A 24,856-nucleotide genomic window follows, 5' to 3' on the forward strand; every position below is an offset into this window, starting at 1 on the left:
CTGCCTGCTGGGGAAAGAGGGAGACAACTGAGTGATTTGGGGCTCTCCCACAATTTTCCACTCCACCACCTGCTTTGGAAGTGGCTGTAGAGCTGCCAAACATGCTGAAGTGGTTAAGTGTACCAGCTCCTAAAGAAGCTGAAGGGGAGGAGTGGTTCTTGCCTGATGGGTTTTCAAAAGGAGCTGAGACTTTGAAGTTCTGTTTTAGCAGCTGCCAGGTATGCCGCCTCAGCCCTGTGCAGCACTTCTTCCCCCAGCCTTCGTGTGTTGCATTCTTCTTTACAGTGCCAGGATAGAGAGAGGGAAATAAAATTAAATTAATTAAACCAAGTATGTGGGCATTAGCAATAGTATTGCTTTATTATATTTTACTCTTTGAGTTATAGTGCCTTGTGCCACGTGTCAGTGAAGCACCTTGCACTTGCTTGGGCCTATTAGAGTAATAAATTTATTTCACTTCGATTTTCTCTGCCTTCCTAATTACTGCTTCCTCATGGTTCTTCTGCTTTGCCCCCTCCTAATATAATCATAGTAATTTGAATCTTTTGTTCTGTAATGGCCACATGAAATAGGCAGAGATTTACATCCTTGATGCCCCAGAACTTCTTGAGGAGACTAGAGGGACCAGATCATCTTTCCAATAAGGAAAGAGAGAGAGAGAGAGAAATGTGGTGGCTAAACTAAAGCTTCATTAAAGCAGGAATAGACGCTACTCACTGCCGTATCTGCTGGAGACTGGTTAGCTGGGAGCTTCCCCTTTACTCACTTAAGTCTTCTCTGCCAGAAACAAGATGCTGTAACATGGTTTACTCCATTGAATACTGAACTCCTTTGGGATAAGGTGAACTCCTCCATGATTTTTCTTGTTGAAACATTGGGTTACTGGAAATGCTGCAAGCTGAGCTCTGTTCTCAGGTAAAGTAGATTGATCCCAATAGGAGGTGGGAATTTATGGAACAACGTATTAGAGTGGCATGGGGACTGTATTCTGTAGAGCTTAAAACAAAAGACCAGCAAGGAGGCTAAAATTGTAAACTGAATAGTCTCTTCTGGCAAGGCAACATGCTTCTGTGGTATTAATCTTTTGAGGACAGACTGCCAATAAATGGGGAGATTCTTGCGCTGCAGTACTTGAAGAGCTTGCTTTCTCAGGTGAGTCTTTATAAAAAGAAAGTCTTTCCACTCTTTTCTTGTAGTTCTTTATAATCCAGTCCTGGTATGTGACCACAGCTTTCTGGAGGCAGTAGTGAGGGATGGATACACAAGAAGTTTTGGGAAGGAGATGCGCTGGGGGTATTTTTGTTGTTGTTCTGGTGCTGGCTATGGATTTTTCTAAAATATTTTCTCTTTCCATATTTAAAATTTATAACATGTAATTGAAAATTGAACCTGTCATTCTGTTCTGAAGGTATTTTGTAGGCTTCAGCTGTCAACAAAATACAGCAAATTTGTTCGAAAAATACCTTGTGGATTTTTAAGGCAGAATTCTTTTCTGAAAAGAAGTTTGCTGCAAGTAGGGAATATCTGGAGGATTCTGCGAAGGAACACTACAGACCTGGAAAACTTCTGTCTGTTTTAGTTTGAAGACCATTGCTAGAAACTTACACTGTCTTGGTTGAAATAAGCAATTCCAGAATGCATCTCCTGTTATGTCTAAGGAAGTTGGGCGACCAGTGGAGAGAGGGGAAAAGTAGTATTTAACTTTTACAATACAAATACAGCATTGTGTGGCCATCACGAGGCTTGCATGGATTCCAAAAAAGATAGCTGTAAAACAACTAGCACCACAGCCCTGGGATTGCTTTGGTGCCAATGTGCCATTGGCCATAAGTCTATATGTCATGGTTTATGTTGTCTGTGGTCTCTCTCTATCAGTAGCTTGCTTTTTTTTTCTCTGCAACGTTTTGTGATAGGATGGTCTTGTCTATGCAGCATACACAGCTCCTGAGTCAGCTTCTGCAATAGGTAGTAACTCATACTAGTATTCTTTCTTTGTGGATCTGAGCGTATTCCACCCACCCCCTTACCCCAATTACATTTTATGTATTCACTTTGTTACAGACTTTAGAAAGTGTGTGCTGACACAGGCACAGTCATCTCTTCCTATTCTTTCTCTATCCCATTGTTAAAAGTTCAGGGAGCCACAGCAGGTGAGTTATCTTTGTGCAGGAGGTAGAGGTAAAAACATTTTCTCCCTTAATTCCAGCATAACATAACAGCAAAAGGAACATGAGGAGGAAAAAAAATGTTCTGTGTAACAGGTGGGAGATCACTCTCGAATCCAGTCTGTTTCTTGTCCCGTGTTCTTACCTTATCTGAACCCACTTGAGGGACAAGGAGAGCAGAAGCTGCATACAGAATCAAGTTTATAACGTCAGGAGGATAAGAGTGCTAGAGATGCTTCTTTGGCCAGCTTATAAATGCCATTGGGCTTAGGAGGCTGCGTAAGTTTACCTTCTGTTTATTGGGAAACTCCTTTAGCTTCATTACATTGGAGCTAGGTTGATAAGTTTCAGTTGTTTAAGGGAAAAGATCTCTTGAGGACCTTTACTCTGCCGTTGTACAGATGCTTGGGGAATTGTCCAAAACCAAGAGTCTGTTAACCACAAGCATACAGCCTCACGGCAAGGACCCAGAGAAATGACCTTTAGTTCTTGGTTTTTTTGTTTTGTTTTTTTTTCTTATTTTACTGCATTTCAGCAGCTAGATGTTATACAGATTTAGTTGTGTTACCGCATGGTAGCAGCAGATGCATCTTGCTGGTGCCGTGCTACTCTGCTGCTTACCTTGAGCATTTCTCCTAACGTGACTGGCCTAGCTAGCTTCCAGGTGACACTTTCCACAGTCCCCGACTAGGTGAATTTGTACATCTTTGCTCTGGAAGTGCAGAACAGATTCTGGCCTTCCCTTTAGGTATATTTAGGTATAGATTGCAAGTGTAGAAGTGTCACTTCTCTTGTGAAGTTCTGCGATGCCAGGGAACTTTATATTTCAGCATGCTTCATCCCCATAGACAGACCATTTAAGCTTTCAGATTTATCAAGTCTTCTCTGAGATGTTTGTTGGAGGGTCATCTACTGCATAGCAAGATGATAGGTGTACTGGATGCTAAGCAAAGCTGGTTGCTTTAGCGAACGTCAGTGGAAATTTTGTGGAACCTAGAGGCTTGTCACGTTCTTCAGAGGTTTCTTTATGTGCTTGGTATTAAATATCTGGACAACAAAACACCTGAAGCTAGGAGCATATGACATCTCTACTCCATGGTCATACAGCACAATTGAAAAATTCATTTGGGCCTCAAGTGGTGTGACACCTGGACAGCACAACCCTGGAGGAACCCTTAAGGCCCTGTAGTGTTAACACCATCCTGTGCTATGTCTTCTGGGAGGCTGATGGTGGCAGGAGCATTTAGCTCTGAGCTGGGCCAGTGTGCTTTGACTACTCTACCCTGTCTCATGAATCCTAACCCTACAAAACTCAACAGCCTGGTTTTTGTTTGTTTGTTTGTTTATTCTTCTCAAATGCTCTAGATTTCACCAGGTTAGCCCAACTGTAACTTCTTGCTTGCCTCTTGAGACTTGAACAGGGGGCCTGAGCTGCTTTCTTCATTCCCCATTCTCTTATTCAAGTGGGATCTTGCAGCTGCTGCTTGAGCACATATAGCAAAGAGCACCACACTCTGGGAAAGCCTATGCAGGAGGAAACTTCATGGAAAATATTAAGGAGAAAAAATGTGTTTGATGGACTTTTAATATAAAAAGGGGGGGGGGGGGGAAGAGTAGAAAAGGGGGAGAGGGAGACTTACTCACTGTAATAGGAACCAAATGTTGGCTGGGACAGCAGCTGCACTCTCACTCCTTCCCTGTAAACTGTGTGATCGGCTTTTCAAAGGAGGCATTACAGGGTGCAGGGCTAACTTACTGGTCCTGACTTAACCCTTGCCTCTCTGGAGAGAGGTAGGGAATATCGGTTTCCAGGAGAGATTAGTGACTTCAATTACAGACCCAGTCATAAGCCTATTCTAGACAGATAGCAGTGTCTATTTACTGTTTCCATCCTTATGTGCTACTGCTGCTATCCACCCATAAAATGCAAAATCTGCTTGGCTAAAGCACTAAAAAAATATATGGCTAGGAATAAATAGAGCCTATCAGTCTTTTCCAGTTTGATTTTCAATAGACTTGCCTACATTGATAGCAGAAAAGTAGAAGAGTGTCAGTACAAGTCATGTTTTTTGTTGATCCACTTGATCCATGGTAGCATTTTACAGTGGAAACTGTGCAGCAAGAAATACCCTTCCCATCTCTGTAAATGGTGCAGTATTCCATCTTAAGTTTCTGGTACTTTGAGTTCTGTGGATTGTGTATAATCACCCCAGAAACTCTGCCTGGGCTAGACAAATGATCAAATTCAAGGTGGCACTTAACGTGTTGTCTGAGTCTGAATTACTTATCTTAAAGCACAGCTAGACAGTGCAGTCAAGTAACCTCACTCAGACTCTTCCTGCTCTGTCTGAACTTCATTAATTAATACTTTAATTATACTTTAAAATTGGCGGGATGGGGACACACACCACATGACACTGTTCAGGCAGTTGCATGTCAGATTTAAGCAGCTAATCTTCCCCAAGGTTTTCTTATGAGACCACAATGATACCAGATTTCTGTGTCAATCTTATTGTATCTATATCTTGTTAAAATACTTTTGCACTATATGTGCAGGAAACATGAAGCCAGAACCACCTTCCACTTCAGTAAAGTTCACCCCTATGTTTGTACTAATTGAGGGTAGAAAGGGTGATATGATTTTGTTAATGTCGATCACATGGAGATGTGCTCAGTAATCTAGATTACATGGAGGAGATACGCTCAGATGCCTTCATTGCTTCTCCAGTGACCTGATGAGCCACAACAGGACGAAGGCATTGAACTCTGCAGCCAGCTGGCTGTTAGTTTTCTTGATTTAGCCTTTCTGCTAGTGAATTTCAAAGCTGCCATATGTAAAGAGAAGAAAAAAAATACAGTGGTGTTTACCTGCCAAGTATTCTCCAGATCAGAGAGACTGACAGTATTTTGTAACTGACATGGAGCCAAGGATGCTACTAGGGGCCCAACAGAAATTGGCTCCACTGAAGGGTAAATAATTCATTTGCTAAGACTGGCAGGTTTAGTGCTCCTGGAAGTAAAAGGTTGATAATGCTAGCTAAATCTGGGAATAGTTGAGGTAGATTAGGCCTTGCCTGCAGAGGTTCTCCAGTGCTCCATAATCTCACCTGCCCTTCCCCTCCTAGACTGTCAAAGGCTGCTTTGATGCACCCCATTGCTAACCTGCTACACTCATGAATGTGCCTGTATATGGGGACCCAGGACCTAAAATGCACTTAATTCTTGATCTGCAGAACTGGGTAGGCACTACATTGCCTTTGTTATAAGAAAATCTTTTTGCTCCAAAAGGCAGGTTTCTCAATGGCAGGGAAATAGGAGGAAAAATTTTCAGAAGCCAGGGAGCAGGAAATAAATTATACAGCACCATATACCAGAAAAGGAGGCCCATGAACTTTGATAGTACTTATAAAGTGAAGGAGCAAGAAGGCAGTGGGCTTTCCCTGTATAGCTATTGTATATGCACATCTGGAATAATGTGCTCAGTTTTGAGCACTTGCCTAGCCCCAAACACTGATAAAGTGGAAGAAGTTCAGAGAAAGGCAATATACAAGCAAAGGCCAGAAGGGACTGAAATGAGGAAAAAGATGAAGGAAGGTAAGTGTGCCAAGGCTGGCTAAGCTCAAGGGAGGCATAGCCCTAGCAGTGAAGGTTTAGACCTGAAATAAGAGGAAGGTCATGCAATAAACCACAGAAAATATAAGTTTAATTAGGAATCTCAGGGAAAATTGTTGTACCTGCCTGTGGAGTTATGCAGCTGAGAGTGTGACACATGAACTCTTCCAGCCACTGAAACATGTGCTAATCCTGCACTACAAGGAGATGAGTTGGATGCTTTTGTTCACATTTTTGTTTTTGAATAAAATTCTTGTAACAACATCAATTCTTTCAGTTGAAAGGGGGAATTGTGAGAATAGCAGAAGGGGACTCCTGGCATTTGCTAGTAATTATGCACATTAAAACGTCCTCGGATGCTTGAATGATGCCTCTGGTAGCTGTTACAGTTAACCTGTGAATGGATCTGGAGATTGTAGTTAAGTCCACGGAACTTTTTGTGTTCTTTGCCTCAACCAATTTAGTCCCAAGGCTTTTCCTATGGACCTTGTACATCTTCTGTTGTCTCATGGCACAAAGATACTGATGGTAAGAGCCTCTGTGTAGGTAATAGTAGCTTGAGCTGCTGGGCAAGCAGGGAGCTGAAGAACTAAGGCTGGAACTATTACAAGATGCCTGCATCTGTGCCTGATCACTAAGGAGGGAAAGTTTGATTGATGGTCTGGGACAATAACTCCTACATCTCTGCAACACCTTCACCACAGGAGATTGTGTTTGTCACTTTGAACTGGATTTGAACCCAAAATGCAGTTCCACATGTTTATTATGCCAGTGCAGCCTTGACAGGCTGCTCATTAACTTTAAAAGCTTTTCCTTGACTTCTCTTGCAGAGCTCAAAAGCAGACTGCAGGCCAGGTGATGGCATCCTTGTTTTATACAGGCCAGCTGCTTCCTGCCTGCCCTTTCCCTGTTCAAGTGCCTGCACCGTGGCGAGTTCTGGACAGCTCCCTGGGCCTCAGATGACTCCCAAGTCCTAGGCTGAGCTCTTTTAGGGATATTAAAAATGCTTTGTTCCCCCCTGTTTTTTGAAAAGCTACCTTTACCTTTGTAACATAGCTGCCGCTGGATGCTTTACGGGCTTGCACATTGCAGCAGTCCGAACTACAGACCATGCTAAAATGCAAACTCTTGCTGACTAATCTACAGCAAAGTCACTCTTTTGTAGATGCCCCTGATAACAGTAGAAGCCAGGAGCAAGCCATCCTCAAAGACTTGTTGCTCTGTTTTTCAGTTTTTAATTTATTGCTTTTGAAGCTGAGGGGAGGGAAAGAGGGAGAAAAGACAAAGAAAGGCCTTGAGGCAAGTGGCGCTGTGAGAGGCCCGACAGTCCTGCATCCCAGCCAGGCCCCCAGCATCCTGGGCTTTGTCCCACTATGTTTATCATTGCTCCATAGCCAGCCCCAATCTAGGGCCTATTGTTAGGGATGGTAGAAGCATGTAGTGTGCCAAAGAAAATGTTCTGTGTTTTTCTGAGTGCCTGAACATAAGTCAGCAGGATACTGGGAGCTGCCATACTAGACAGAATCATCAGTTACTATGCCAACTACTTTCTAGCAGCTGGTGCTCGCCCAGACTTTGTACTGAAAGCTTCCTGGACTTGTCATACCGCCTGAATGCCCTGTGGGAAAGAAAATGTTGCCCAAGATTGTCTTGCATTCCGTGGCAAGGTGGGAACACTGATTTATAAATGTACTGGGTTCAACTTATTGCCAGTAACAGCCCTTGTTCATCCTTAGCTCTGGCCTTTACAGGAAAGGATGCAAAGTACTTTCGCTGTCAGCTTGTTTCCTCATTTAAGAGGAGGATAATTCTTTTCTCAGTTTGCTAGACCTCCAGCTATACTTACTCCTGCTATGATCCTATCAGTTCTCACAAACTAAGCAGGGTTAAACATAGATGAGTATTCTTCAAGAATGCTGAAGTATCATTTTGACAGGTAATTTGAGCCTAGTTTGCATTGCCTTTCAATGGGATGTAGGCACATTTCAAATGTTTCAAAAGTGCCTGCTTAGTGAGCAATATACGAGGAACGTCAGTATACGTCATAATTGGTATTGTTGCCTGCCACAGAGGAGTTGGTATCAAACAAGTGCCCAGCTGTGCCATTGGAAGAAGGCTTCAGTTGAAATATAAAGGAAAGCCCTATGTGTAATATTTATGATATTAAAAAATCCTTAATTTTTTGGGGGGGGGAACAGTGGAAGCTTTAAACCCAATTTATATCCAAATTACACATTAAGAAAACATATTCTGGATCCCTTCTACTCCTGCATTGCTGTCCCTTCCCTCGATTATTTCCTTGTAGTTTCACTTTAGTAAGGATTTTTTGTTTCCCTGTCCTCTGATACTGTCTTTTATTGTATGGTATCATTCATCTCAGCGGTGGTGGTGTGGTAGTAGACCTTGCTTTGTCAGGTGTTTGAATGAGTTACTTAGGGATGATGGATGCTAGGAGAAGCGTGAGCTATATCATTAGTAGCTACCAGCATCAGTCTTTTAGTACAGACTTGCTGATTGTCAGATAGAATCTCATAGTTACAAAGAATTCTATGAGTGGTGTTCTGTGGTCTGGTCTTGTCTACAGCTTCGGTCCCTGGTATTGCCTTCAAATCCATTTGAAGTGGGAACGGAAACCAGCTCTCTCCTTTCTGTAAGAGGTGATAACCACATCCCTTCTGTATGGAGGCTGGATTTTATTAAGACTTTTTTTTCCCCTGTAGTCAACGAACAAAAGTATTAATATTTTATTAGCATTTAGTATTTTAGTGCACTAGCATTAGTTTCTAGTAAAGGGTAAGCAGTTGATTGCATAAGTGTTGCTTACATCAGAAAAGGGCTAATAAATTGGAAGAGAGAACTAGAGCAGAAGGGGAATTTGGAACCAGAAAACCTGGAGATGAGTGCATGGTGTTCTAGCACTTTTAGGCTGGGCTGTGATCGTAATAGCACAGAGATCTGTTGAAGTCTGTCTCAGAAGCAAACCTGTGTCTTTTGTGATGCAAAATGCTGCAGAGAGGTCCTATGCTGTCGGTGAAGAGGAAGAGGGAATTCTGGCCCAGGCTTTATGAAAGCTACAGTTGAAAGAAAGGAACGCTGTGGGTTTCTTGCCAAAAATACTGAGTAGCCCTAAGAGCTGCTGGAAGGACAGAGTCTTGCTTACAAAGGATGGGCCATAATGCCAAGGCTGAGATTTCCTGTACATAGTGAAGGCCTGAATCCTGGCCAGGTCCTCTAAACTAAGCAACTCATAAATAATCCTGAGCAAGCTGTGAGAAGATTGCTCACAACCAGCCTGGCTGACAGAACAAAACCCAATCTCTTCTGGTGGCACAGGCAGGAATTTCTCTTTCCCATTTACATGTAGGTGCATCTATGTCTATATCTGTCATCTGTACATGTGAGCAAATGAATATTGAGTCAATCATTAGTGTTCAAGCACTGAAATGAAAACAAGCAGGTCTGTGAGTGCTGACTCTATAATCGTCATTTCTACTGGGGGTGTGTGGGGTTTTCTGGTTATTTTTGGCTTTGCCTAAAATGGTGCGAGTTGTGAAAAAGCTTTTCCTTTGGTTTGGGGTATTTATGTAGTCTCGGTTCCATGTGAACTCTATAGTATCTGTTAAGGTGTGAGGTCCTTTACCGCTTTTTTCCAGCCTTCATTACTATGCTGAGCTGCTTGTAGAATTCCTTAAGCAGAAGAGCCAACTTCAGGAAGGGAGCAAAGGTGCTGTCATCCTTGGATAAATCATCCAACAGGCAGAGACTGAGAATAGAAGCTGCACCATGATGCATTCATTCCTGTGAGCATGGCAAATAGATGGAGAGCTGGAGTATGTCTCTGGCAGCAGCACATTGAGTCTCAGATCCTGAGCCATGTTCTGTACCAGGGCAAGCTTTACGTTAGATGTAATAGCAGCAACTTGATAACATGTTACATGGGGACTTTCCAAAACTGCAGATGAAACATCTTCCTGTGAAAGTGATCCTAAGACTTGTAAATATGCAGGCTTTCTGTTGTGAAATATTTAATGCTTATATTGGAAAAGGTTGAAGTGATGTATAATGAATTTGTATTGATTTCCATCTATAAAGAAGTATGGAAGCTAACGGAAGCATACTCAGTCCAGAAGGATTCTGCAGGCCGTGAGAGTAAAATCTACTCAGGCAAGCAACAGTGTTTTCAATATAGTATCTACAGAAAAGTAAGTTCTATTGTGCTGCATTGTGTGGAGAGGAGGTATTGGAACTGCGGGGAGTTGTATACAAGACAGTCTATGCTGCAGAAAGATGTTAGCCAAAGTCTTTGTGTTTGGTTTTGTTTTTTTAAATTTATTTATTTAGTTCCTCCTAAAGATATAATACCATAGTTTCAACAGTGTTTTCCTGGGTAGTTTAAACCAAGCTTATCTGGGCAATATTATATACTAAAGAATTTATTTTGGACTCTAGATCATATATTGGTTAAAACAGAAAAAGTAGATTAAAATGGGTTAGAAACAAAATGAAAGCATTTGAGAATTAAGTGGATGAAGGTTGGAGCAAGGCAGCAATCCCAGTGCATTTTTAAAAATTGGACCATCAGTCTTCAGTATTTGTATTTCCATGATTGTTATTCCTTTGCTAGATATCTCAAAACAAAAGAAATGAGGATCAAGGAAATGATCCTGAAGTTTTCCCATTCAGTTAGTGGCTGTCACAGTACTACAGACTGCAGTCACAGTCCATCGTCTCTGTGGCACAAAGCCAGTTTGGCTATCAGCAGGCCCAACTTTAGTGGAGTTTTCATTTACATCAGTTTTATCTCCTGCATTTTGTCTTACTTCTGTTTTAGAACAAATCACTCAGTCTTTAGCTTCCCAAGCATTCTTTTGGATCAAGGGATAAATTTTTTGCCTTATAGATTCTGAGCTGGAGGTAGATACAAGAGAAGTTGGAACAGACACTAGTTTCTAGAATAAATTGTGTAACTCAAAAACTTTAAAGAGTGTTTGACTGAATTCTCTGACTTCTGACTGAGACCTGAGACAAGTTTAGTTTCAAACCCCTGATGCATAAACGATACTAGTTGCATTTTCACAGACGAGATGGATTATCTGGTTCAATGTCCTGCTCAGACAGTGGCCCGTGGAGGAGCAGTAGGTGATGTTACGGAATGGTGATACTTTCCCCAGTACTCTCTGGGACTCAATAATCAGTGATTTTTCTGGCCAGGAGATGGTATCTTTGTATATAAACAGTGTTAGTGGCTTTTGCTTCTGTGAGTTTGTCTAATAATTTTTGAACCCCTGTAAATTTTTGGCATCCTTAGCTTCCCGTAGTAAGAAGGCATCCACAGTTTAATTATGTGTTATGAGAAAAACTACCTCCTTTTGTTTGTTTTAACCTGCCCACCTGATGACTTCATTTGGTTTTTCCTATGTCTTATATCGTGAGAGGTGAGTAATTGTTCCCTATTCTCCTTCTCCTTGAAGCTCATGATTTTATAGATATTTTTCATATTTCCTTTCAGTTGTCCTTTTTCCAAGCTGGAGTCCTTATTTATTTAGTCATTCCTCAGTATATAAGCTGTTCCATACCTTTGATCATCTTTACAGCATTTCTTTGTACTTTTTCCAGTTCTACTGTATGCTTTTTGAGAAGAGAGGAGGCACAGGCATTAGAACTATCCTCAGTATGCAAGAGGTGGATGCAATTTTGGTTTATATGTTAGCATAGTAGTGTTTTTTTTCCCCTATACCTTTCCTAATAATTTCTAACACTTGAGTTTGCTTTTGAGAATATTTTAGTCATGTTTTCATAGAAAAATCTCTGATAGCTGTAGTTATAAGATCTCCTTCCTGAATAGAAATAAGTAGTTCAAAGTCCATCACTGCGTAAAACTAGGATTGCATTTCCCTGGGTACATGACTTCATAGTTATTAAATTGAATGTTATCTGCCACCTTAATGTCTGATGATTCAGTGATGTGTTTATTTTTATTCGTACTTCTCAGTGACTTTCAGCTTTTCAGCAGCAAACTTATTTTTATTTCTTTATTTCCTTACCCCCTCCTTGATCACTTACAAATGTTTCAAACGGCAGAGACTGTAGCACAGATTCTTGTGGGACCCCAGTGGTAATTTGCCTCCATTGGAAACTCTCCATTTATTCTAGCTCTGGTTTCATGTGTTTTAACTAGTTATGAAATCTATGAGACGTAACCCCTTTAACCGATGTTGGCTTATGCTATTTAGGAGCATTTTGAATGAACTTACCAAATTTCCTCAACTGAGAAATTGCTGGTGTGAAAAAGTTAGTCTAGGCAAATGGACAAATCCAATTGTTTAGTTCAAAACAGAGGTGTTGAATATCATAATCTTTCAGTAATACTGATGAGGAATTAATCGGGCTGTTTACTAAGCAGCAACATGACTATGATGGAGCTCCTGAATGCTCTTCAGCTTTGTATCTGGTACAGTTGATGTTTGTTTCAAGGGCTGGTCTGCAGTGTCCCCCAGCTATCTCCCGAAGGGTGCATCCTACTCCCAGTACAGTCCTTTGTGCTTTTCAGCTATCAGCATAACTTGACTTTACTGGGAGGGGTAACAGAGACTCCAGCTGCTTCGTGCAAAGGAGAAGTCTAGTGAGCTTTAACATCTGAATGGATGGTGGAACCTGTATCTATGCAGTGGAAGGAGCAGATACTACCCTTAGGATGGGAGTTGAGTCCAGGTGACAGCAACCTGCTGATAACCTGTGTGGTGAGCTGGTGGGATTGGAGAGAGGACAGCTGGCGATCATTTCCAAGATTCCTTGTGTCTTGTCTTGTCCTCCTCTGAAGTTAATGCTTTTTGTGGCATCCTGTGCCCAGTAGGTGACAGTGCCGGTCGGCTAGCAGCACATGTGCATCCATGGGTTGAGAGCTGAGCAACTGCAGGTAAAACCACAGCAGCAGAAGGTGGTGACCTCGTTACGGGGGCAGAAGGGGGAAGGCACGTTTGGAAGAGGGAAGAGCTCTCCCAAGGTTAACCACAAAACCAGATTCAGACCTATACAACTTGGGTTTCAAGGCCTGAGTACTGTTAGCAGCATTATGGTTGTCACTTTTCCAAGCACTGGTAAAGGGGAAAGAGCTAAAAGACTGAGACTCTTGTAGCAAAAGGGAGCAGGGGGTGAGAGTCATTTAGTTAGTGTTGCAGTGTGGTACAGTGAAAGCAAAGGACTGAGGAAGCATGGGTGAGATCCCTTGAACAGAGTCTAGGGAAATCTACCTGCAGCTAGTGGCCCGTAAGAGTGAAAGTTGTAGTGATGCTCCAAGCAGGAGGAGGCCCAGAGGATGCTGGGTGGAGGTGCTGGTAGCTGAACTCCTTTTCCACTGGGTTGTCTTACTCTTCTGTTGCTGAAGAGCTGAGTATGGAGAGTGACCCTTGTCCTTGTCCTCTTATTTGCTTCGAAAGGGATGCATTAGGTTATTTTTGAGGGAAAGTGCATAGGGCTGGCAGTTGCTTCTGGTCTTGTTTGAAACAGCTTTCTGAATATTTTAAGGGTTTGCTGTGATGATGAAGCTTGTGGGGGAAGGTGCAACACATTCAAGAGAGGCTGTGACATGTTCAAAGGATCTAGGTTGTAAGTTTTGATAGGACCCTGAAGCAAGAGATTGCAGTGAACTCCCTTGCCAAAAGCATGACCCTGCATTCCAAAATGTGGCGTGAAAGATACCAAATATCTTATACATCCCAGTTACTAAGGACATATGTAGGAAATACAAGGGAAGTTTGCTCTTGAAATCCAAAGGAAATATTTGTAAAGACTGGCTGAGAGAAACATGACAGAGATCAGCAGAAACTTGGGCCTCAAAGGTTTTATTAGCCAGAGTGTCAGGATTCAGTGGGTCATATGGCATCCCGCCTTGTGAGCACAGGACGTGTGCGTTGCTGGGCCACTGTAACCTCTTCAGGACACCTTGTGGTCCTGTCAGTCTGCCACCTGCTCTGTGCAAAGCCCCTCGGCCTTGTGTAGAAGTGTGTTGGTGCTGCCTTCTCACCGAGGCTTACAAACTTTAAAGCATGCCAGTGAGCTCCTGTTGGTACTTATCATGTTGCAGGCCACAGCTGAACTGCCACTGTAAAAGCCTGGGTTGTAAGAGCTCCTGCCTCTTTGCAGGAGGCCTTTTCTTCTCTGGGAATGGCTTGCATTACTCCGATGAAGAAATGAGCCTATCTTCAGTCCCCTCAGGTCTTTTAGGTTGTAACTGTATAGAGTCAGTATGTGCCCTAGTTGCAACCTCACCCTACCAGTCCTTTATCCTCTCTTTGAATATTGTACTGAATGTCTCTCTTCCATTCTCACTGCAGCATGTGTATGCTTCCTGTAAGCCTTGTGTTAGTGTATTAACAAAATCTCTACAAATCCAAATAAATAATTATCTCATTAGTGATGGGAGTCCTTAGCTCTTTTCCTGCTGCAACTCTGTCTCTCTTAAATGCTAATCAGCCACAGACATGCTCCAGTTCAGATTTTTTTCTTGTTTTTTCCTTTGTTTTTCTCAAACATGGTTTTATGGCTAGTAATACAGTGCCAGCCTGGAATTCAAGAAACTCCTTAGAAAGATGGCATTTGGCACATGACACCTGTAGCAGGTGTTGTGCTTGCTGGAGCCACTTAATACAAATTTGTAGCTGGCTAAGTATTATTTTAGGAAGCAGCAGTGCCTTTGTAAGCAGAAGTCCTTATATGCAGAGTGGTGAAAGCATGATGGCTCTTCTTTTCTCAGGGCTCCAGAAAGTCATCATTTTGCCCGGGAAGGAGAGATGGAGAACAGTGTCTACAACAAGGTGACACGAAGTCCACTGCCACATCCCAACTATCAGCTCCATTTTGCTGCGCAGCAGCTTCAGCAGCAGAAACTTCAGTCACAACAGCTGTTGGAGCAAAGCCAAGTCCGGCACCAGGTAACTAAGAAAAAATCCTGCCTGGGATGCAGCAGCGCTGCGCGAGTCTTAAATGTGCAGAACCACCCCAGAGCCAGTACATATGGCACAGCTCTTATGAAGGCAGTAGCTCTTCAAGTAGGTTGCAACAAAACTGATATCACGTGCACTGATTTTGATAGCACTTTGATGCTGTAGTTCCCAAAGGCTTCTTTCACTGCATTGGCATCCTCTTCTGTTTGGCCACTGGCATGCTGCTGTTTGCTTTCCTGCACCAGTTCAGGGCAGCCCCTTATCGTTCCTCAGACAGCCTTGGAACTGTCTGTGGTTTGCACAGTTCATTGTCACTTAGTCTCGTCGCTGATGCTTTGACTTGAGTTCTTCCTGGGCGGTGCTTCAAGCTGGCTCACTGTTGTATTTCAGCCTTTCTAAACATAGGGTCTTGAGGTTGTGTTTGCAGCTGTGTCCTCTGTGGCAAATAGACCCCATCAAGGCTTTGTCGACTAAATTCTCCTCCTCCTGGATGTCTTCTCATATGATGTAGCTACCAAAAGAGCACTATGTTAAGGGGACTCAAAAGTTATTTAGGAAAATCTTCATTCTTTTGAGCAAACATATTTTTTTTAAGAGTCTTTGGTGTGCAGGAGGCATGGCCACTGACTCTGATGCCAGATGCAAATTTTCTCTGCAACCCTGAAAATCTTCTCCAGGCCTCCTACGCATTTTGTTATTACTACATTTAAGATCTTCTTTCAGTGCTTTGCACAGAACTGTCTGACAAGATACATGACTTCTTTGTTACAATTGCAAGGAGAAAGGATGGGCCAATTGTCCAAGAGCTAGAGGAAATATGAAAAAGGGTTTGTATTATTGATGTTCTGGACAACATCTAGATGCCAGGGTGGGGACCACGGTGGCTGGAACAGCATTTCCATCCTGCCTGAGGAATCTTCCAAGGTTACAATGAGTTCATCGATGCACTCGTTACCGTTCTTTGTTATGATGAGAGATGTGTATTGGTTCTTCTGAGTGATGTCCAAGAAGTCTTTGGGTGAACAAACCTTCACTCAAAAGAGATTGGTCTCTGTTAAGAAGGAGCTGTTTGCTGGGCAGTGGGGCAGGACTGGACTCACAACAAAACTGTGAATAGAGCTAACATGTGGAGGTCTGAACACCCACGCTCCCTCCTGTGAAGCAGATGAGTCACTAGTCAGGATCCTTGAGAATAGGTTATAGGCAGATTGCCCTCATCCTTTTCTGGGAGCATCTTGAAGCGAAGAGGCCCTTATGCCTTTGCTCCTTGCACTCCTCCTTTCAAGGCCCTCACTTAGCTATGCGGTTTCCATCCTTAAATTCCCTCACTTACAGTTGTCTTGCTCCCGCTCTGAGCAGGAGGTCTTCTTTTCATCTCTATCCAAGGGGCTCTGGGTGGGCAGCTGTGGCTGCTCATGAGCTCAGGAAAGGGCTGTAAGCTGGCTTGTGCCTGTGAGGAGGCTGGAGCTGGCCATGGGGCCTGGCTGAGCCCTCTTCTAATTGCTGACATTGAGCTGATGTTATTCTTGGCCTGGGGCAGAGCCATTACTCAGGAGTTTCTGTTAAAGTGATTCTTTGTTAAACCTCCTCTAACCCCCACAACGTCCCCCTCCTTTCTCACCCTCCCTTCTCCTTCTGAGCCAAGCAGTTTGGAGTTGCAGTATTGAGGCCATTGCCATGCCGCAGGGCTCAGGCTGTGCCAAAGTTGCCGTTAATGAAGAAAGGTATTTGCTGGACATGGGGGCTTTCAAACTTTCTGTAGTGAAAATCAGGTCTTAATAAAATTATTGTCTCTTGGATGCTTCCTCTCCCACTAGACATTATATGGAGCCAGCCAGACCTCCCCTTCCAGTCACAGTTGCACCGATCCTCTGATGCCCCTCCCAATCACTGCACTACCCTCATCTTCATCTGTCTATCCCTTGCTCTGTCTTTATTTCCTGTCACCGAGCAATTCCTTCTGCTGGTTAGCTTCTCAGACTCCAGTCCTTTAACTTGGCCTTTCCAACAACTGCCTTCTCTTTGCTGCTGCTTACACACTCCATGCCCTACATCTCTTTTCCGCTCAAACTGCTTCAGCTTCCATCCCACAACTTCCTGCGGGCCATCATTTGTCCTTTCTTTTCCCCCACGCTGATGTAGCTTATCCTAGCCTGCATTGCTTTACCACACTTCCTAGTCAGTGTCACGTAAGCCACCTATCTCCTGTCACCTGCTCTTTCCCTTCTGTTCCTTCCCACACATTGAGATCTTCTCCACCCTTTGTTGTCTTGCCTGCTGTGTTCAAGACCCTCAACCTTCTCTCAACAGAAGAAATATATGCCTAAAACCCAAAGGCCTATCACTTGAAAGGGTGTCATGACCTCTCTGCTTTGGAGAACACGTGCAAGGATATCTCCAAGCCTGTTTCACCTGATGGTTGAAGTTCTTGTTACGGTTGGAAGGCGGGCTAGCCATCTGTCAGTAGGTGAAGTGCATTTATTAATGTACCTAAAGGCACATCCTGAATATAGCATGATCATAGAACAAGACTAGATGCCAGTCCTTCCTTCTCTCTGTGAAAAATGGACTGGTCATATGTATATGGATAGCATGTGAACAAATAACAGAAGCACTGTAATTAATAATATAGGCAAATGCTTCTGCCTGGACATTAAACAGTTTGATATGTTGGAGTTGAGGTGGATGCGTTGGAAAGCATGGAAGTTCCTAGTCAGGTGTTTGTGTAATAGGAATACCCCCATCTGCCACGCAGTGGATGTGTCTTATTATGAAGACTTATTGCATACTTCTTTGTGGCAGCACCCACTCTTGGCTGAGTATTTTCCAGACACTTAGGAATGATGGTTTCTCTTCTGTGTATGTAGAGGAAGAGGAATAATAACCAACAGTTTTCACTCATTGTATGTGGAAGTTAGTTCACACAGTGTAGTATGGTGGAAACAGAGCTTTGGTGCCAGAATAGGTGCTTCATTCCCTGGACAAAAAGAAAAACACCAAACTGACCGGATGAGAATCTAACAAACAAATGGATGCAGTGGTAGGGCCCAAGAACAGAGGCAATACAGAGCCTGAGAAGAGAGAAAAAAAATAGAAAGGGGCAGAGTTTGAAAGTGGAGACAAGAAGCTTAAATCTAATATCAACAAAATCAAGGAACAAGAATTACAAAATCAAACCAAAGACAAGAAAAACAGGCTTATAGCAGTATTTTTAATGTTTAAAGGAGACTTCATGTGACACGTTATGACCTAGATGTTAGTATCACTGCTACAGTTGGCAAGGCAGTTAATATACCATCATTGTTTATTCTCTAATTGTTTCCTGTACTGGAAAAATGCCATTAGCTGTTAGGGAGGTTCCTCCTTCTCTGTGTGGCTATGTTCTGTCTGCTTAGCCTAGCATCTACTGGGTTTAGAATTTTATGCCAAACATTTCACATGGGAAAAAAAACTAAACTAAAACAAGAGAAGTACAGTCATATAGTGGAATGATCCTCATCAGTCCTGCTTATATCAAAAAAAGCTCATGTTAAAAAAGACATAAATCATGTTAATGACTTGTGTGGTCAGTTATGATCACATTTTCAATTAGAAGTTTAACTAGATTTTATGTTATAAAACATTGGGCTAAGTTAATCTTAGATAACTCTCCTCTCAATCATTTAAAAATTGTACGTTCTGTGAAATGTTTTCCAGTTCATGAAGTTCAGCAAAATTTTTTCTTTGAATGTATGTGACTCTCTTCTGAATTCCATACAGTTTGTTTAGATCTGACTGGGAATGCTGAGTATTCAGAACAATATTCCTAGTATTGCTAGAAGTAACATTATTCCTGCCCGAGGACACAGGGCCTATTTGATTGTGGGCTTAAACATCATTAAACGGTTTTCTAAACTATTATGTATTGGACTGCTGTCAGATTTGCAGTCTCTCTTCCCCTTAAGTCTCTTGTTCATTCTTGTTTTGCAGCTTTCTCCCTCAGATTGTTTTCCCACTAAATGTGCTACCATTTTTCCTATTTGAGTCTTGTGATACTGATGAGTCAAAGTCTCAGTCTAAGTAAAGCAGAACAACTGTTCTGAAAGCAGTAGTCTGCTGGTTTATACCAGCTGAGATTTTGTCCCCATGTTTCTGATCCTGTCACTATTATTAGAATTATGGTAACTCCCAGATGTATTAAGTATCTTTCCAATACAATGATATAGCCCAATCCTTGCCCCAGAGAACTCCCAGTACCGAAAGCGAGAACTCCCGGTACCAAAAGAGAGACAAAGAAGGTGGCACCAAGTCAACTTATTTTAGTATATTTTAGTCTAATTCTGGAGAATTTACCAAGGAAGACATGCTTCAGGACAGTCTCTGCATACCATGAATTTGCTTTTCTTCCTAAGTTTTTTGATGACCCCAAGATGTTCCTCTTACTGCAGTGTTTAACACTGTGAATAGTACATTTTGAGCCTGTTCTTTTTTGCCACTTTGAGAATTTGCAACTCAATTGATTATTGCATGCAAACTAATTTAACTGAATTCATTAATACGTGCTTGAAAGAATCTCCACTAAACAATTTATATGACTCCAAAGGTCTTCCAAGCCTTTTAATTATCTGTGTTTTTTCAATGTCATCTGAAATGCAGTTGCTTTTCAGAAGTGGCAAGTTTTATTTTGTTTGGTTTGCTTTTTTCTTTTTTTTCTTTTTTTTTTTTTTGTTTTTTTACTTAAATCTTTGTCATTTTTTATTGCTTAGAAGCATCTCAGTTTCCAGTGCTAGTGATTTGGAACTCGCTGCACAGATCTTTATGCAGCAGATGAGTGTGTGCATCTGTCTGTCTGTTCTCATGCACTGCTGGCTCTCATTGTTTTCAGACTTGCTGGTCCAATGTAAACTGAATGGCTATGGGTTCAAAATCTCAAAGCTATGTTTCTTGTAAATTTCATAAAAATAAAGATTATGTATCTGGAAAGGGGATTAAACTGCTGTTCCCGTTAAGGCAAAGGTGCTGCAGCAGGGGGGCCATTCCTAATTAGACAGCAGAAAATCAACAGAAGAATGCCCCAAACCCATGAAAGGAGGCAGAATTTGGGGCATGCTTTATATTAGATACTGTACGATTCAGCCCCAAGACAGATTCACAGGAAATGAGCTTCATTACCTCCTCTGGTCACAGAATGAACATGTTTTTGCTTGCAACATTTGTTCCGTTACTGTGCTAGGGATGGGTGTTAGATACAGGGATGTTAACTGCCAGGAACATTCTTTCTGTTTTTGAAGATCTTAATATATCTGCTTTTCTTCAAAGTACTACAGTACCTCCCTGCTTTTAATCATGAGCAGCCCAAGTTCAGCAGCTACTGGCTAATACTCTTAGATGTGCATCATATTTACTGACAAGCTGTACATGTTGAGATTTTCTAATTAAAAACTACTGGTTTTGTACAGATAACACTTTGTGTATGGTGTTCATGTGTAGATGTGGAAGCAAGGAGAGGTGTGATCTAATGAGGCAAATATTGGATTGGGAGTCAGAATCTTATCTGAGCTCTCAACCTAGGTTTTCATATTGCTTCAGCCTGTGTCTTAGGGAAATTCTGTTTCTCTGCCAGTGCTAACATTGTTCATGTGTGGGACAGGGTTAATGCTGTCCTACCTCCCCAGAGAATTACGTAAGAGAAGTAACTCATTAATGCTTTACGTGATTTTTAGCTAAAAAAGTCTCATAGTGTTCTAAGTATTTTTCAGATTTGTAGCCCTAAGAACTTGTTAGGGAAGCAAATGTCTCCTCAGCACCAAAGTTAAATCTGCCAGCCTGTGAAGTGTGGTTCAAAGTTTTTTTACGTGCAGCAGCAACAGTTGTAGGGTGCTACCTGCTTCAGGACTGCCTCTGTCAGCGTTTGTCTAGGCTTGTGCTGTGCTTAGAGCCTAAGCCTTCAGAATTCTGAGTGATGAGGCCTGTCTCCTGCTTCTTAGATGTGCTGAAACCTCTTCCCAGCCCTCCCTTTGTGTGGTCAGGGGCTGCTCTCCCCAGCTGCCCTCTTCGTTTGCATGGTAGCTTCTCCTGGTTTCCTGTCCTGTCCCCATGGAGTTCACAGCAGGGCAGTATATACTTGGTAGCTGAATCCAGAAGCCATGGTCTGTGTCAGCCTCCAGGCTCCCCATCCTTGCCTGGAAGGCAGCCAGAATGTCAGCACAGTGTGGAGACAAAGGCCTTTTTGGAAGTACATTATCCTCCTCAAGAAAAACATCCATGACCTTTCTTTAGGCAGGTCTCAGCCCAGCTTTTGCTGATCAGACTTTGTTAGAGCATCCACGCTTGCTGTTTCTTGAAAGTCACGGACCTCCTTGACTATGCACATTAACACAGGGAAGGGGCTAAGACTATGTTTTGTGGACTCCAGGATCTTAGTGATTTTAATAACAAGAAAAAGAACTTACAGGAAATACGCATAACATCAAAGAGAGCACAATGACATGTCACTCTGAATAAGAAGGGGGTGCAGTGGCTTGAGGGTCTCCATCCCAACCTCATGATTTGTCAGACTCTTAAGATGCAAGACACTAAACCAAGTTCCATTTTAGTTTATTTTGCTGGGGGAGGGGGGTGTGACTGCTATTTTCCAGACTTCTGCACTTGTACCAGCTACTTATTCAAAATCTGAAAGCTGCGGTGAAGGTAGAGCTTCGGGGAAGGGAGAGGTTAAGAAGGATTGGGAGCTCAAGGGCATCTTGTCAGTGAGGTCTAGTTAGGAAACAGGCCTGTTCTGGCTCCTGCGCTTCCTTTTCTCCCTAGAGCTCTGCCTGTCAGAAACGCCTTCCCACACACCACTGCCCTGCCATTTGCCAGAGAATTGCGGGGGAGAGGGGCTTTTCCTGTCTGTGCGCTGAGACTCAGCCAGCCCTCAGACTGTGGTTTTCTCTGGAGCCTGGAGCCCACTTGCTGTGGTTTTGGGTGTTTTGCACCAGAGAAGGAACTGAGGACAAACCCAGTGAAGGGCACTGCTCCCAGGGTCACGCTGAGGTGACTGGCGAGTGCGCAGCTGTTCCCCTGTCTCCTATCGCTGACCTCTAGCTGCCAGACTACACGGTTACGGTATGGCCTCTTTGCCCTGGGAATGTGACCGACTTGGAGGAAAGGCAGAACTCCCAGCAGGTTGCTGCTTTCTGAAAAGAGTTGAGCAGTTTGCAGAGCTCCCGTAGGGAGCCATTCCCCACTCCTTGCTTTGCCAGTCCACTGCTCAGCTCTCCAGTGTCTCATAACATGCAGATGCTTTTGTTGCCTGTGACAAATCTCCAACTTACTTACTCTCCCACCTGCGACAGGAATAGAATTTTCTGTTCCCTGGTATTACTGGGGATTTCCTTTTTCTCAGCAGCTGATCTGAAGTTCCTTTTTCAGAGAAGGGACCCCAGAGCCTTTCTGTTATTCCAAGCACCTACAGCGTTAGACCGAAGAACTGGCATTGTAACATCTTCCCCATAACCTTTTTCTTTCCTAGAACTGTATGTCAATCCCACAATCTTTTTCTTTCCTAGAACTGTATGTCAATGCTACCTCCCATACAAAGAATAATTTAGCAAGATACACGCAGAAAGTCAAAGTGATAAAAGCTTTACTACTTTGCTCGCTGCAAGATCAGACCGTGGATAGGACCTCTTGTTTTTCAACCCAGAATTGTATCATTCTGTGGCAGTAATAAGCTCATCTGCCTACCTAGAAGCTAGTCCCAGCTTCCGAGGGTATAAAATTCAGCTTTAAAAACTGCTTCACTGACTTGACCACTTAACTCTTCTTTTTATGGCTGGGACTGACCCTGGAGCTCTGGGGTGCCTTTACCAGGCATATCCCTCTCAAAAATGTCACCCACTTCCATCAGCTTTCTCAGCAATATTCAGAGAGGTAGTAACCAGCTACTATAATATTTTTGTTGTCTTTTTTTTTTTTACCCAGGCTCTCTTTGCCAACTACTCACAGTCCAGTACCAGCCATATATCTGTGCCAGCTGGCTCTGATGCCCACAAGACATCTAGTGCCACTTCTAGTATCCAGAAGGCAGCCAGTTTGCACAAAGTGATGCCATCCCGGAGTACGCCTTCTCAGCTGGTTCCAAAGCCTCCACCAAACAGCAGGCAGGCAGTGGTCGGAAAGGCTGCAGCCCAGAGGATTTCCAAGTAAGTTTGATCTGTTCCCATCCATAACAGGGAATTGGCACTGGTTCCCCCAAGAAGGAATATTGGAAAAGAACCTGTCTCCATGTGAGACTGACATTGATCTTTTTGGTGATGCTGTCCAAGATAAATCGCAGAACAACTTGAGCAGTGTGTACTGAAGTAGGTGCGCGCTATGTTGCAGTTTCGTGTTTCACAATGGTAAGGTAGGTAAGACTGTAACATCAGGCAAACATAAGGACATAGGAACTGCCAGATTGAATTAGAGAAGCATCTGATCCAGGGTGGGATTCACTTACCTAAATACAGGTTGCTAGTGATGTTTTGATGCCCAGGGCTCTTCCACCTGATCTCCGGGTGAGACACAAGTCTTCTTCAGATCTTGTGTTGTATCTGCCATTCCTGTGCAGATGTCTCAACTTGACAGTACCAAGTATGGTACTAGACATCTATATTTAGGCACTTGAGTCACTCCTTCCATGTTTAATCTTTGATGGGGGCTAGAATCTGGTGGGTCAGAAAAGGCTGCCAAAAAAACCCCAACAATATCCTTAAGAAGCTAATCTGCCCTTGAGCTGAGTTTCTCCATAAATGTAACACATAATGATTGACTTACATCTTCAAGCACAGGTGTTTATTTTGTTTAAAGTGTTTGTGTTGTGTCTAATGTAATGATAGCTTTCCTTATTACCTGTAGAAAACTTTCTTTTAACTTTTACTAAGCTTTTAGTTATACAGTGCTTGCCGTTCTAAGGTAGATGGATTTGGCATATGTTACCTTTAAAAGCAAAAAAAATCATCACGAAATGTTTCTTACTGGTTGTAAGTTTCCTTCCTTTCCATTTCTTGGTGTGTCTTCTCTTTCATGCATTATGAGAGAATGTGAGCAAGACTTCTGGGCTTTCTTCTTATCCTTTACTTTTCTTGGTAGCTTCCTTAACTCTGTTTATGTCCTTTAAAATGGCAGAACTGCTTTAGACTAAATTCTTCATCAGATTTTTCCTCATATATCCTCAGACTTATTTCATTCTTGAATACTGAAGGGTAAAAATTGCATTTGTAACTTCCTTCCTTACACTTACTGTACAGCCAGAAGAGTTGTAAAGCTTTCACAGCAGGTTCCTGTGAGGTTTCCTGAGTCTGTGTTCCCTAACTGTTTAGAGAGAGAAGTTTTAGTAGAAGATTACTGATGAAAGACAGCTTATGAAGATGCTACGGCACTGTCAGTGTGTGTGTAGCTCAAATCTAGAACTGCAAGGCATATTTGAGGAGCTTGGACAGAACTGCTTTGGGGAAGCTTGTGTATTTCCTGCCTGTGCTCTTGCTATCTTAAGAGATAGCACACTATATTAATCCCCCAAAACTATTTAAAAAGAAAACAAGATGTTAGTAGACTTTGTCAGCTCAGCAAATGCAGATGTGTGCATCAGGTCTGGCCAGGTATATGCTGGTGGGTTTGCTATCTGATTTCTTTTATGTTTTGTAGCTCATGTTAGTATAGGTGACAGGCTATGTCAGTGGGTTTCTCTGCCGGGCAGCAGGGATGTGTATTTGAAGATGCCGGTGTGCTGTGCTCACTTCTTGGCAGAGGAAATGTTTATTCTTGTGAGATGGAATTGCAGCTCCTTGGACAGACTTTACTTTGCTGCATTTTTGTGGTTTCTGCTCTGTGACAGGCAGGAGTGTGGGAAAACCGGAAAAAGTTCAGCACCAAAAATGCACAGAAGGGGGAAAAAAAGCAAAAGATTCCTTCAAAATTTCAGAAAACTAATCCAAGTATTGAAGGCTGCAAGGAGCCACTCCGGAAATACTTTCCAAGTTGCCTTTCAGTCTCCAACATGAGGCTCCAAACCCATTCTTGCCATTCATGGGATCTTGCAGGAACATTTTTTCACTTACATGGAAAACAGAAGTGCCCGGCTAAATTTCCAGCATACTGTGAGCTGATAATTTAAAAACTCTATGTCTCAGTCTA

At 42.7% G+C, this 24,856-nt stretch overlaps 1 protein-coding gene across 7 annotated transcripts in view; it reads left to right on the forward strand.

Annotated features, from left to right (window-relative positions):
- The window catches only part of TTLL5 (tubulin tyrosine ligase like 5), a 133,204-nt gene that overhangs the window by 93,988 nt on the left and 14,360 nt on the right, over positions 1 to 24,856 (forward strand). For 4 of the 7 annotated variants that reach the window (XM_055716167.1, XM_055716166.1, XM_055716168.1 and 1 more), the window contains 2 exons: positions 14,530 to 14,707; positions 22,664 to 22,884. In XM_055716167.1, the coding sequence (XP_055572142.1) occupies positions 14,530 to 14,707; positions 22,664 to 22,884 (399 nt within the window). Of the gene's footprint in view, positions 1 to 14,529; positions 14,708 to 22,663; positions 22,885 to 24,856 lie in introns of those variants that run through there. The other 3 variants (XM_055716169.1, XM_055716170.1, XR_008733161.1) reach the window with 2 other exon arrangements.

Source organism: Falco cherrug, chromosome 7 (genome assembly GCF_023634085.1).
Source record: "Falco cherrug isolate bFalChe1 chromosome 7, bFalChe1.pri, whole genome shotgun sequence".
Classification (NCBI taxonomy): domain Eukaryota; kingdom Metazoa; phylum Chordata; class Aves; order Falconiformes; family Falconidae; genus Falco; species Falco cherrug.